At 34.3% G+C, this 13,649-nt stretch overlaps 1 protein-coding gene across 1 annotated transcript in view; it reads left to right on the forward strand.

Annotated features, from left to right (window-relative positions):
- The window catches only part of zbtb10 (zinc finger and BTB domain containing 10), a 103,585-nt gene extending 94,617 nt beyond the window's left edge, over nt 1-8,968 (forward strand). Inside the window, exon 5 of the mRNA XM_043689094.2 lies at nt 732-8,968. Coding sequence (XP_043545029.2) covers nt 732-1,082 — 351 coding nt within the window. The 3' untranslated portion in view covers nt 1,083-8,968. The remainder of the gene's footprint in view (nt 1-731) is intronic.
- The last annotated feature ends 4,681 nt before the right edge of the window (nt 8,969-13,649 follow it).

A 13,649-nucleotide genomic window follows, 5' to 3' on the forward strand; every position in this document is an offset into this window, starting at 1 on the left:
TTGATCTTGCATTTTATGATGACTTTAACTTTCCATTTGTGATAACACCTCAGGGACCCTGATTTATGAACATGCAGTTTATGAATATAATCCCACAACTGGTTTTAAATACCCAACATATGAATATTTCCTGTACTTATGAATGGAAGCCTTCCATTATCATATATTGTGTTCCAACTTGCAAAAGGACCGCAGAACCCCCTTGCAACCTAAGAATTGCCTGTGACATTGAGTGTTCCAATGTCTTTAACAGGCCTTGCTTCTGGAAAGTCACCATTCACCTTTAAGTTGCCTACTACTTTTCAAGTTAGTGAGGTAAACTAAGCCATCTTTAAGTATGGATAAGCAGTAACTATGAGCACCAACAGGAGAGAGCAGTCTATCCAAATCATTCATTACTGAGCACTTGTTATCTTTAGAGATGAAGTGTACAATTTTACAGCCTCAGCTGAAATTTCTTGGACTGAAAAATAAGGACTTGATTCAGGACATTTTGTAATCAGGATTCCAACTTCCTCTTGCCAGACTGTCCAGCAAATTCATCAATTTTCTCTTTGTAAGAACAGACTGTCTTAAAATAGCTGAATGATATTCTAGTGTACTGGCAGTCATTATTTCAATCCCTTACTTCATAAGAAAATCAATGCCAGTAATAGAATTTACAAGCTTATTTTTTTGCTTTGTGGAAAGGTATTCCATTTGCTAATTGTCTTATTTTTTTTATTCTTTAGGTACACAAGAAAGATAAAAAGTACAAATGTATGGTTTGTAAAAAATTCTTCACTCTAGCAGCCAGCGTTGGAATTAGGCATGGATCTCGACGTTATGGCGTATGTTTGGACTGTTCCGGGGGTGATAGACAGCCAAAGGGTGACCATGATGGTATGGACCTGATGGTTGATCCAGAATTTTTTAAGGAACAGCAAGAAGAACGAGAACAACCAGGTGAACTGGAGCAGGAAGAAAATGAGAGAATGGTTGATGAAGATATGGCAGATGAAGATGGAGGAGGGGAAATGGATAGAGAGCAGTGGGAAGATGTTGAGGCTAGTGAGACGTATGTCATTTTAGACAATGACTAACTGGCGATTAAGCCGTTATGTTAAACTGAGAAGTGTAACTATGGTTGTTCACTGTATAAACAAACCCTATGAATTTTATTTGAATTGCAAAGATTATGGATTGGCAACAAAACACTAAATTTTCCATATTTTGCTGATAGCTATGAACATTGGATAATTATTGATATTTTAATTGTAGTAAGAGCGGTTTCACAGCAGTAATGATAAAAGTATATTGGTGTCAGTGATGGGCAATTCCTTATAATAATTGGGATTGAAACTGCAATTTCTTATGAATCTATGTGAAAAAGTATGGTGTGGAAATGCAGTAGTGTATGACTTCAAGTACATATATGTGCAGGAGACTGTCTTACTAATTGGGATACAAATCAAAATTGAATTTGAGAGCACAGGGTTTCTAGTAGTAAGAGAGGGCCATTATTTATTGAATCTCTTTATACTGCCTACTTCACTTAGCCTTTCCTGATTATTGCTCCACGAGTAATGTAACCCTTTGGTTGAATCAGGTCTGCATGTTGTTTCTTCTAATTCCTCTTTTTTTTTCTATTTGTCTTTCATATTCTTTATCATAACAAAGCAGCTGAAACAATTCAGTTTGTAATCTTGAAAAATCTGCTAGGATCACTTAAACTCTCCTTTTAGCCAAAGAAAATTATATTGGCTTCCTTAGCTTTTTTCCTGTAGCCTAATTTCCTTCACTCAGGATATTTGCTTATGTGTCTACTTTCTTGGCAATAATATTCTTCCTATGATAGTTCAGCTAAACTGCATGCACTATTGCAGTTGGGCTCTGATCATCACCTTGTGATGGAAAAATGTGGTTGAAACCTCTGAAAGGATTGGGTCTGAAATTCATCCTGAGGTTTTTGTGTTTCTATGCATTTTCAAGTTTCAGCCTTTTCAAATGAAAAAAACACATATAATGCTTATATTATGTTGGTGCTAATGACATGTAAGTTTTAAAGCTGTGCTCTTTAAATTCAGTAATGCCAATATAAAATCTTATTGCGGGTCAAGGAAAGAGAACTGCAAAATTAAAAGAAACTTAAATAACTGCTGGGTTTAGAGTTTAAACAAGTCACTGTGGCACAATTAATAAAGACCAGGCGATAAATAATAATATCTCTCTGATAACTGAATGATAGATGTAGGATGTGTACATTTTTAAATCGTCATTTACTTATTATGGAATACATTAAGTTGAGTTCTTGCTGATAATTAGGAATCAATGTAACTGAATTCTGATTCACCAGAAAGTAATGAATACTACTTTCTCCCTTTTTAAAGGAGAGGAAAAGCAATGCTTTAGTTAACTGGGTGTGAAATATGAAAACCGCTTTTCACCCTCCTTAATCTCTTTAACGTAGTTGCATTTCCTCTTCTGTCATTCTTGATTCTGACTCAGTTCATACACTACATCATCAAAATATCATTGCATAATAATTGTTTCAGTATAAAAAAATTAACTTTGCAACTTCAGACCTTCAGTATACCTGAATGGTTGAGTCTATCATCTTAACTCAGACAAATAATAGGCTGCTAATGTTTGCCTGCCTTTGATTTGGAATTATGTTTAAAAACAAGACATTTTAATGTTTTCTTTCCTTCTCCATTCTTAGTTTTATGACCAGGGTCAGTAATGCTGCAGATTCAGATGTGAAAAATGAAATTTCTGGGGATGGAAAATAAAATTATTTGAATCTAAATAGAGCAGATTTTGTTTATGACCCACTTCAAATTAAATAAGTTTAATATTGCATGGAGATAGATCAGTATCAGATAACTTGACAACTTCTTGAATTACACCTAAATGATTTGTTACAATTTTACTGTTTCGGCAATCATGATCCAGTTAACTCGCCAGAAGAACAGAAGCTGCTGGAAAAGCTCAACAGGTTTGGCAGATGTTGAGGGAGGGTCACCAGACCTGAAAATTAATTTTGATTTCTCTGCACAGATGCTGCTAGACTTGCTGAGCTTTTCCAGCAACTTCTGTTTTTGTTTCTGATTAACAGCATCCACAGTTCTTTCAGCTTTTAATCTCGTTAACTCGTGTTCATCTCTCAAAATTATGGAATATTACATCAATATAAGCATTTTGAGGGATGGACACAGTTAAAGTTTTTTTAAAAAAAAGCCACCTTAAAAACTAGAAATTTTCTTGATTGTATTTCCTCCTGTGAACAAACACAGCATAGCTAAAATAACCACCCATGATTTTCAGTCCTCCATAGCAAATGGTAATGTTGTGGTGCAAGTGGTCAGCATAATAAAGAAAAACATATTTGCTTTTATTAGTTTTTGAAACTGTTGAGCCACAGTTGTATTAGTAATTTATTTCCTGATTTTGACAGTGATGCCTATGGTATCATCTTTTCAAAATAAGGTATTACTTTTGGATTTGAGATTGATTTTGGAGAGCTGGGCTTCCTAAATAGAAAAGTGAAAACTGTATTATAATGATTATCTAAGACACCCTGAAAATGAAACCATGAGTCCCATATCAACAAATTGTTATGGGAAAACAGAGCACTGGTCGAAATGGAAACACTGACAGACATCTAATGAGAATAATATCTTGGGTAAAGTGGATTTTTTTCAATCTATTCCTCCAGCCAGTTTTTGAAGAACACCCACTTGACTGAATAAAGCAACTGTTACTAATTTTTTTCATATTTTGCAAATTGAATATAGGAATGAAATCAGTAATGTAAAGGGAAGTAGTTCCCTTTACGCTTGAACATGTGTTTTGTCAGTGTTTCCTCTTCATCTTTTTCCATGTAAGTTATTTTCTGTCCTAATCTACAGATATTGGGGTATTGTTCCACAGGCTCCAGTTTCATCTAGAGATTTTTGAAGGGCCGTCAAGCTGAGCCTGATTTTGCTCTCAATAGACATCCACATATGTACTTTTGGTGTTGCTGGAGGTGATCAGAAATAGGAATGCTGGCCAATTTTATCTTTCATGGTTATCCTAGCTGAGATGAAGTAATTCAGCATAAATCAAGCTTGAGAATCCCCTGTTTAATACAACTAAACTCAGGGCCATATCAGATGCAATAATTCCTCATTAGGCTATGAATGGTGCTAGTTGCTCTGTTCTATGCTTTTGAATTGATTAGAGACACTTGGGAGCAATGGTGTGAATGAGATCTTAACATTAAATTCTGCCTACAGATAGGAGGGCTGGTGCAATGTATTTGGTGTAATGGGAACTCTGTGTGGACTTCAACATACAGATGAAGGTCCCATTTACGATGTGGACTTGTTGAACTTCTTGGTTGAAAGAACTATATTCATAGTCCCATTCCCCTGATTTTTCTTTATACTCCTTCAACTATTCTCTGTTTCCACTAGTATTTCTGATATTTTGTGTCTATTTGTGTTAGCTCTTTCACCAATACCATCATATTTTAGGAAAAGTTTAACATACTCTTAGCTGCTTCCTGTCAATCTGTCTAACAACTCTAATACTAAATAATGGTTAACAGACTTAAGTGTATTCATGTATCACCTTCTTTCTTTTGGAATTCTTCAGAGTATATTTATCTTTTAATACTGGAAGCAATCTTATGAAAAATTGCCATAGTTTAAGATAATTTTGGAACTGAATTCAATAAGTCTTTATGCAGTCTACTATTTATACTTTTACAAGTGGTATTGATGCACTTTTCTGTGTTTGTAAACAGAGTACATTGAGAATTGTGGATTTGCAGTGAACTTTAGTGCAAAAAAACTGCAAAGTAAATCTGAGACCCCTTTGTGGTTGGGTCTTTGTAAAATACTATTTTTAACAGTTCCTTTTACAGCATAACATTTCTTTCAGTAAGTAGTGCAGTCTCCAATCATCCCCAACAGTTTATTTCCCTTGCAATGTAACCATGATGGTTTTACTTGGTTCCAAGGACTTACTATTCTTCCCACTACTAGGTTTCCACGCAATAGCTTCCTTTTTTTTTGATTTCTTCTTTTGCAATATATTAGGTCCATTACGAGAATATTATTGTGACCTTGTTAATAAGCACCTTTTAATAATCGCACCATTCAGTAAATGTAAAGTTGCAGACATCACTTTTTGAGCTCAATAGTGCACTAGTTTTGGTACAGAAGTGAATTGCCAGTCTTTGATCTACTTTCCTTTTATTAAAAAAGCTTAATTACTCAATGAGTTAGCATTGTATTAGTACAATAGGGTTTCTTATTTTTCAAGTTTTGGTGCATTTTTGTATGGGCTAAGTTTAAAAACAGATCATTTTGAGAAGCAAATTTCTAGTAATTATCAAAGCTAATGTCAAATAATTCAGGCCAGAGATGGTAAGGTAGGATATTCTATTCCAAAGATGGGCTTCAATCCATCATCCTCAACGGTAGTTTTCACTAATCACTACTACCAAAGATATGTGATGACAAAATGCATTTAAAATATTATGGTTACTCTAGTATGTACAGGACAATTACTCTGAAATTCAAATTGAGTAATACTGGATTATCATTTAGAAAAATCTTCCAGTTCCTTCAGTCATTTGAGTTTATTAAAGCAGTTTTATTCTTTGAAGAACAATGACAGGACATATTTAAAATGTTTGTGGATTAAATATTTAATTGTATGAATTAAGTCAAACAAATTAGTGCATTGTGATTTTGTTCTCTGATGAAAACTTGTTTATTTTACATTCGGATGTTGCCTTCACCTGTAATTTTACATTTGATGTTGACACATTTTTTTAGTTTAAATTGGCGTGCACCAAAATAACTGACTGAATTGAATCTCTTCTGTGTGGAATGTGACAATTGTGAAATATTTTAGACTAAGCAAGATTTTGGAGCATCATAATGCTGAGGAATTGGGACCTGTGAGGATTTGCCCACCACTGATTTCAGTGGAAAATAGCATTCTATTGTTTTAAGGCAATTGTGTCTAATCCATAGACAAAGTTTATATTGTATATTGTGATCAGCAAGTCTGACAGTTTGTAACACTGCAGTTATGTTAATTATCCATGAGACAAAATTAATTGCAAGCTGTGCTTTGGAAAAGTAATTTTTGCAAACTTTTAAACATAGTAAATTTTAGTTCCACACTTGTTTCCTATCAATTATTTATTTAGCATAATGGATTTATTTCCAGTGTATAGACTGCTGTGTGTAATAAATATCTGTAGTTTGTAGCGGCAGCATAAAGTAGCTGATTTATTTATATTGTGGAGGGAGAATTTATGACGAGGAGAATGAGCTGATTGAATCATCACATTTGTAGACTTGACCGTAAGTCTAAAATGTAGAAAGGAAATGAAGATTTCCCCACAAAATGATTCTAAATCAATTGACTTGTGCTAATCCTAATTAGCCCCTGGAATTTACCTCAGATTTAGAAATTGTGGTTTTTGAATGACAGATTGCTTGATCTGTTCGGTATTGATGTCAGGACTACTTGTGACTCAGTGTACAGAGTGAGCATCTCCAGTTCTGCAACACTGAATTACTTTCTGTACCAAATGAGGAGAAAAGAATTAACAAGAACACAATCTATTGTAAATGATAGTCATTTCCAAAAGGACAAATTGGAACAGACTTCTATATGGTGCATTGCATTCAGCTGATGCAGCTTAATGCAAGGTGAAAATTAAGCTTTTTTTAAAAACACTTTATACAAATAATATATACACTGCAACAACTATCTATTTTCCTATGTGTATAATTGCAGTTCATTCAAACCATTTTTAGTTGTAAGAAATGCATTCATTCTGAAAAGGATTAATGATCTGCTTATGCATCAGTTTGACAAGAGTTGAGGACAGAGGATTTTTTTTATTTGTGAAAATGATTTGCATATATATTTGGGATCAAAGGGGCCAACTGGTCTGTTTAAATTTTGTTGAGTCAAAAATGAAAAAGCTGTTCTTAAATTATGATCTGAATTCATTATGTTCCCAGTAACTGTCAAGAGTAGATGATAATTATGAAAAATCAAGTCTAAAAGTAAAAAGGAAAATGATTTGGGAGAGAAGAATAACACTGGGAAAAGAAAAGTGGACTATAAAGGGGTTATTGTATGTATTGGGAGAGAATTGAAGTATTGTAATCTTAAATGAATGGGTGAACCAATCATGGTTCAAATTGTCACAGAAAAGTTAACACAATGCCACAATCTTTGTAATGAATGCTATTGAATTTGAGTGGATATTAGTCAACAACCGTAAATAGAAAGTAAAATTTTCAACTTGATATGGAAATTAAAGAAAATAAAAATGATATAGCCTGAGTCCAAAAGGATTGTGTGCACTAACATCTACGCAATTGCTGACTGGAACATATAATCTCACTGTGTTGCTTCAGTTCCTGAAGATTATTGTTTGTAAATGTTGACTGAGAAACTATGCATTCTAATTTTAAAAACCCAAATCAATTGTGTACTATTACTGTTAGTGTCAAAAAATAATATACTTGGCACCATGTACACATTTTCTGTACTTAGTTTTTGTACATAAAATTGTACATTTTTTGAGCACAGAACAGAAAACAAATATTTGCTAACATGAATGTGACACAAGTTCACCAAGGCAAATTCTTTATACTACAGGATGATAGCCTCTGTGTAAAATGATTAAAAAAAACATTTTTTTTCTTTGGAAAATATTGATTAACAATTTATTTTTAATTTTGGAACTTGTTAAAGAAACTCCAAGCTCTTGAACCACTTATATTTAATACACTGAATTCTACTGTATATTGGTATTCCATAGTTATGCTTTCAGGTCAGTTTGTGAAGTTTGATTCTCCCCTCGACTAAGACCCTTGAGTTAAAATTCAACATTTTAGTTTTTGCATTTGCCAGTGATATTGCAACATTTTGAGAAACAAGAGAAATACGTTCCTGAGAACCCATCTTTTGAATCAGCTAGGAATTGGAGAAACTGCCCTTCAAAAAGATGTTATAGGTCCCATGACACTTCCCAGATAAGGGAGCTCTTTAAGCATGTACAATCATTCCTTCCTCAATCAACAGTGCCATGAAAGGTTTGACATCTCATGGCTGTTCATGGAATCCTGTTGTTTACAACATTTATGTTCATAACACATGGCTGTATTATTCAAAGTAATTTTATTCAAGATGTTTTGAGACATTTGTAACAAAATGTGACTGTATAAAAGCAAGTCTTTTAACACAAAGATGTGTACTTAATATGCAAAATACACAAAAGCACACAGCAGGCCAAATCTCCAGCTGCTTATTTCATAGCCAGGAACAAATAACCTGGCTTCATCCAGTGACATCAGTTGTTCTGACGAAATTAATGGCTTTACTCAGGTAAGATAAAACATCCAGCTGGAAATTTTTATTTCTCCTTTTGAGATAGAATAATCAAATTGAAGTCTACAGCCAGATATGTTCTGTGTATTAAATAGGTTGTATTAAAGGCTGGAGCTTTCTTTAAAAAGATGGAAATATCTTTTAGTTTGAGAAAATAAATTATTTCCTTCTCTCTTAATCTTCTAATAATTATCTCAATCTTTTTCCAAAGGCCTCAGGGTAAACATAACATAAATATTGGGGTATGTAAGATAAACGGCTCACTTTAAATATTAGAGATGGTTGTATTGCACATTCACCTTTTCCTATCACTGATTTTCATTCAGATTTGATGTGATTTAATATTAATCATGTAAATTCATAAATGATCAGTTTATAGATTGTATGTAGTAAACTGTAAATTCTTCTTGTACAGTCTTATTATTGGTGACTATTTCTGCTTGTCTAAGCTGGTGCTATACTTGTACTAAACTCAACACAAATGTTGAATGATTTGTTTTTGATATCTTGGATCTTTAATCCATTTTTTTCACATGTTTCACCATTGAATAAGAACCTTGCGATTTTAATCTGCCAGCTGTGTTGAATTTGTGATTTCCCATTTCAATACACAGTTGGTATATCACATGTTAAAATGATCTGATTCTGATAATATATTTTAATTCATGCCCTGCAAAATTGAGTTTTAGCAACATTAATGGAATAATTGTTTTATGCTCAAATTTATTACCAAAAAATCAGCATTATTTTAGTTCACTTATTTGCTTTAACTTACTTTTAAAATAATTGAACCAGTGAATGCCAGATGCTGGAGGGGACAAGTACAACTTGAGGTATGCATCAAGTATGACAAAACATCTCAAACAACAGACAAACAGACATTTTGTGAATAGCCTGTGGATTCAAGATTAGCCTAAAAATGCAACAAAAAATGTCAAAATTTGTAAAATTCACTGGGAGAAGAATGGTTTATGTTTCATGTGCATTCCTTCATTAGGATTGAAAACAGAGGTTAGTATTTTAATGGCCTTGTGCAATTAAGCAGGAGAAAGGTAGAAATAACCTTCTAGCCACAAAAAGGAAGCTCATGGATTGAATAACTTGCAAACTGTTCAGGAAAGGGAGCTTTTGGGAAAGATTCTTATGGATGGATTGTGAAAACCATAACTTAATTAGAAATGGGATAGTACATACAGACTTTGCGAGCTATGCCTTATGCCCAATAATAATCTTTTAAAAATAGAGAAGGCATGGTAAAGATGTACACCAGGGGGAAAAGAAATGTTGCGAAGGTAAATGCATAAGGTCTCAAACTACCATAGAAAATGTTTCAAACTTGGAAAAATATGTCGGTATCCTTGGTGTGAACAACTCTTATCTCCACTGGATTTTATCCTTGCCTGTCAGTGGTGTGTAAGTAATGAGAATGTAAAAAACATTAGGTGGTCTTCCTTTACGTCCTGACGTGTCTGAAATTTTATGGGGGCCAGGGAGAGCATTGAGTGGTCTGCCACCCTTTGGTGTGTTGGTGCCCTAAGCAGCCAATTGACAGCAATGTAAGACACACATCCCATCCTGTGTTACTTTTCCAATGACAGAGTCAAGTCCATGTTGTCTGGACAGCAACTGTAACGCAGAATGTCCTTAGTTTATTGAGACTATGTTGAGCTGGTTTTGTTATTGCAATTCTCCCATTATTGGCCAAATTGTGAAAGGTTCAAGAATTTTGATTGTATATTATGTCAAGCATACATATCACTGCTGCGATACTTCAAGATTTCAATAACATCAGCCTGAACCTGTCTACAAAATTGGCCATACCCTCTGATCATATTAATCATGGAGTTACACTCATTTTCAGGCTTTCAAGGTGGCTCTTCAATTTGAGATGTTTTGTTTTCAAATATTGAAAAATCTTAGATGAAACCAATTATTGTACACTAATAAAACTAGTAAATGGTTTGTTTAGTTTTTAAAAGTCATTTTCAAATATTTAAAATCCAGTTATTGCATCAAATTGGACTAGACTGTTTTGTGATAAACCCATATTCAGTTCTATTAATGAGACTACATCAGATTACCACTCTTAAAGATATTAGTAAGGTTTTAGTACAAGAGGAAAATAATTACATTCTCAAATTTCTGATTGCGCTGTTTTATAAAAATTTTTATGCTTAAGCAAAAAACCATGAATCCTAATCTCACTTCCAAAAAGCAGCACAGTTTGCAATTGGGATTCTATTAAATGGAATTCTATTCTATTCTATGTCGAGGTTAAAAACTAACCCAGATTTCAAATTATAGAAAAGCAAATTGAGGTGAGGTTGAACTGTTTAGAGTGTGACAGAATGTGATTTCAAGAAGGTCAATATCATACATTCACCAAAACAATCGCTGAAGCAGAGAGTATATATTCATTTACATATGTGGGAATTCAGTGAAAATGGGGAATATGATGAAACAAATTGGAGTATGGTGTTCAATTGTTTCCTTAAACTGAAGAAAAGGTTAAATTTTGGGGAAATAGTACAAGAGCTGATGAATAAATAAGTGTTGCACTCCTATATTTGTGGACTCCTGGAAGAATGTACAAGACTGCAAATTGCGGCGACTGGATGTTATGCATGCTGGTGGTGTTTTAAGGTAGGTGGCCAGTAGTGTGGGAAATACAGAGAGGACCTTCGGTATGATTGGGAGACTGCCATTAAGTAAAAAAAGAGTTGCAGAGGCTTGGGAGGTGGCGAATGTGTTCAAATATAAATGACAATTTGAATAATCTTTGCATTGTAATGGATATTTTTCAGAAATTTAGTGGAAGGATAGAGAAGGCCATGGAAAGGCGACTAGTGGGAATTGGAATTTGAACCAAACAACATAAGCAGCACAAAAGCAAAAATTCAGCCCATCTTATCTCATGACATTTACAGCAGTCCAAACTTATTCTTTTCACTAAGTTCATTATTCGCGTGTTCACTGAATTTAATCTGATTACATCAGATTACTAATAATTAGGTGCAGTGTTACACAGTGAATTTTGCTTTTTGTACAACTGAAGTATGACACATTCCTTAGATTTAAAGTCAGTATTCCATTTGTTTTTATGATTGTCATGCATAGGTGCAGAAAACATTTTAATGACCAATTTATCAATATAATCCAAGCTGATGTTACAACTGGACAGGTCTGATCCCGGATTGAAATTCAACTTGATCATATTTTACTCTCTCCTTAATTTGGTGGTCTTTCACTGAAACATAAACATGCCTGACTCCAGATTTGGTTTTAACAATAAAACAAGTTTATTACACACAAAAATCAAACTGTCTACATATAATAGTTTGAAAGGTTTCAAAACACATGGCAAATATAAAGTCCCATCTATTCCCCAATACCATCACTCTATAGTTACTCAAAGGAAAAGATAAAAATCCCTTTCCAGGCCAATCCCTAGGTTTAACTTAATGGCATTTTTTACATCCACCTTAGTTCTGGCCCTGCAAAGCTTCTCTTTTTGATCCACACAACTAAAGTCTTCGATTTTTGTTTGGAAGAGGAGTCAGGCCAGACTCAAAATGTTAACTCTTATTTCTGTCTCCAGTTGGTGTCTCCTGCTGGTTGTCCTCAGTATCCTATGTGTTTGTTTCAGATTTCCAGCATCCAAGTATTTTGCTTTGATAAGAGTTTAGACTTTGTCAACGTTGAATAAATGGTGCAGATTTGTAACTGAATACTTTTTGATTTGGAAGTTTTCACAAATTGAAACCTTTACACTGAGGTGACTTTTATTCCCCTACTTTGAGCAAACTCCTTCATTTCAGTGAAACTGTTCTTACATTCTGACTTAAAGTGTCCTTTGAACTGAATTTAAAAGCCTTTCGATTTAGAAAATAACAAAACTTGTTCATTCTCCTGCTAAGGTAATGGTTTACTTTTACTCTTAGAACATAGAAAAATACAGCGCAGTACAGGCCCTTTGGCCCTCGATGTTGCGCCGATCCAAGCCCACCTAACCTACACTAGCCCACTATTCTCCATATGCCTATCCAATGCCTGTTTAAATGCCCATAAAGAGGGAGAGTCCACCACTGCTACTGGCAGGGCATCCCATGAACTCACGACTCGCTGAGTAAAGAATCTACCCCTAACATCTGTCCTATACCTACCACCCCTTAATTTAAAGCTATGCCCCCTCGTAATAGCCTACTCTTCTGTCATAAGTTACCATAGTATATATAAATTTTCCATTAACTCTCCAGGAGTCTTTCGTGCATTGACTTTCTAACACAAATTGCTTTAAAATCACAGTTTTGAAAAGATTGATCCAGTTGATTGTTAAACCCCTTCCCAAAAACCTTGTATACCTCTAGTTTGAAACAGAATATATGTTGAACGTAACACCTTTCATCAAAGTAGCTGAACCTCAAATCTTTTTATAACTGTGATGCTTTCAGATTTCCATCTTTACCATATTCAGTCCTTTCTCTGTCTATAGTAAACTACCATTTGCATGCATTGAAATCCATTTGTGACAGTACATTTTTTTTTTTGTCCATTCATGGGATGTGGACCAGCATTTATTGCCTGACCCTGGTTCTCCTAGGAAGTGGTGAGTCACCTTGAACCACTGTAGACCCACAATGCTATTGTGGAAGGAATTCAAGGGTTTTGACTCGGTGACACTGAAGTAATGGTGATTTTTTTTTCAAATCTGGATGGTGAGTGATTTGGAGGGGAACTTGCAGGTGGTGGCATTCTCATATCTGTCCATTTACTTAGTCTATCAACATATCTTTAGAAAAATTACATTCTGTTTGAGCCCTTGCTGATTCTTCATTATTTTTATATTATTATTCTTTCAGTGTTTTGTTTGGAGCTGAGAACTGTGAGCGATAGATGACTTTTGTGAATAGCAGCTTGTGTTAAAAGAAAAATAGACCACACGGCCTCTTGTTTATTCATGACACCTAATTGTAGGTTGTTTCATGGTCAAAAGGTTAGCATAGACAAATTAGATTACTGTTAATTTTGCTTTAAAGTTACTGTATTGTAAACAAATTGCAAAGTCTTTTGTTTAATATGCAAACCGGTGTCTGTAATTGATTATTTGTAGAGTATGGTTTGGCTTAGAAGTCTGGATAGGTTCAATTTTAAGGGTCTTTAAAGGTTCAAATTTTGGTGATGTGAATAGAAAGGCTGATTTGGTTCAGCTGTCTATCTTTGTGTTGTAGCAATTCCAACCTCTACTGATCACAGTG

The sequence above is a fragment of the Chiloscyllium plagiosum genome, unplaced genomic scaffold (assembly GCF_037043375.1).
Source record: "Chiloscyllium plagiosum isolate Xiang-an unplaced genomic scaffold, Cpla_swu_hap1 HiC_scaffold_4, whole genome shotgun sequence".
Classification (NCBI taxonomy): domain Eukaryota; kingdom Metazoa; phylum Chordata; class Chondrichthyes; order Orectolobiformes; family Hemiscylliidae; genus Chiloscyllium; species Chiloscyllium plagiosum.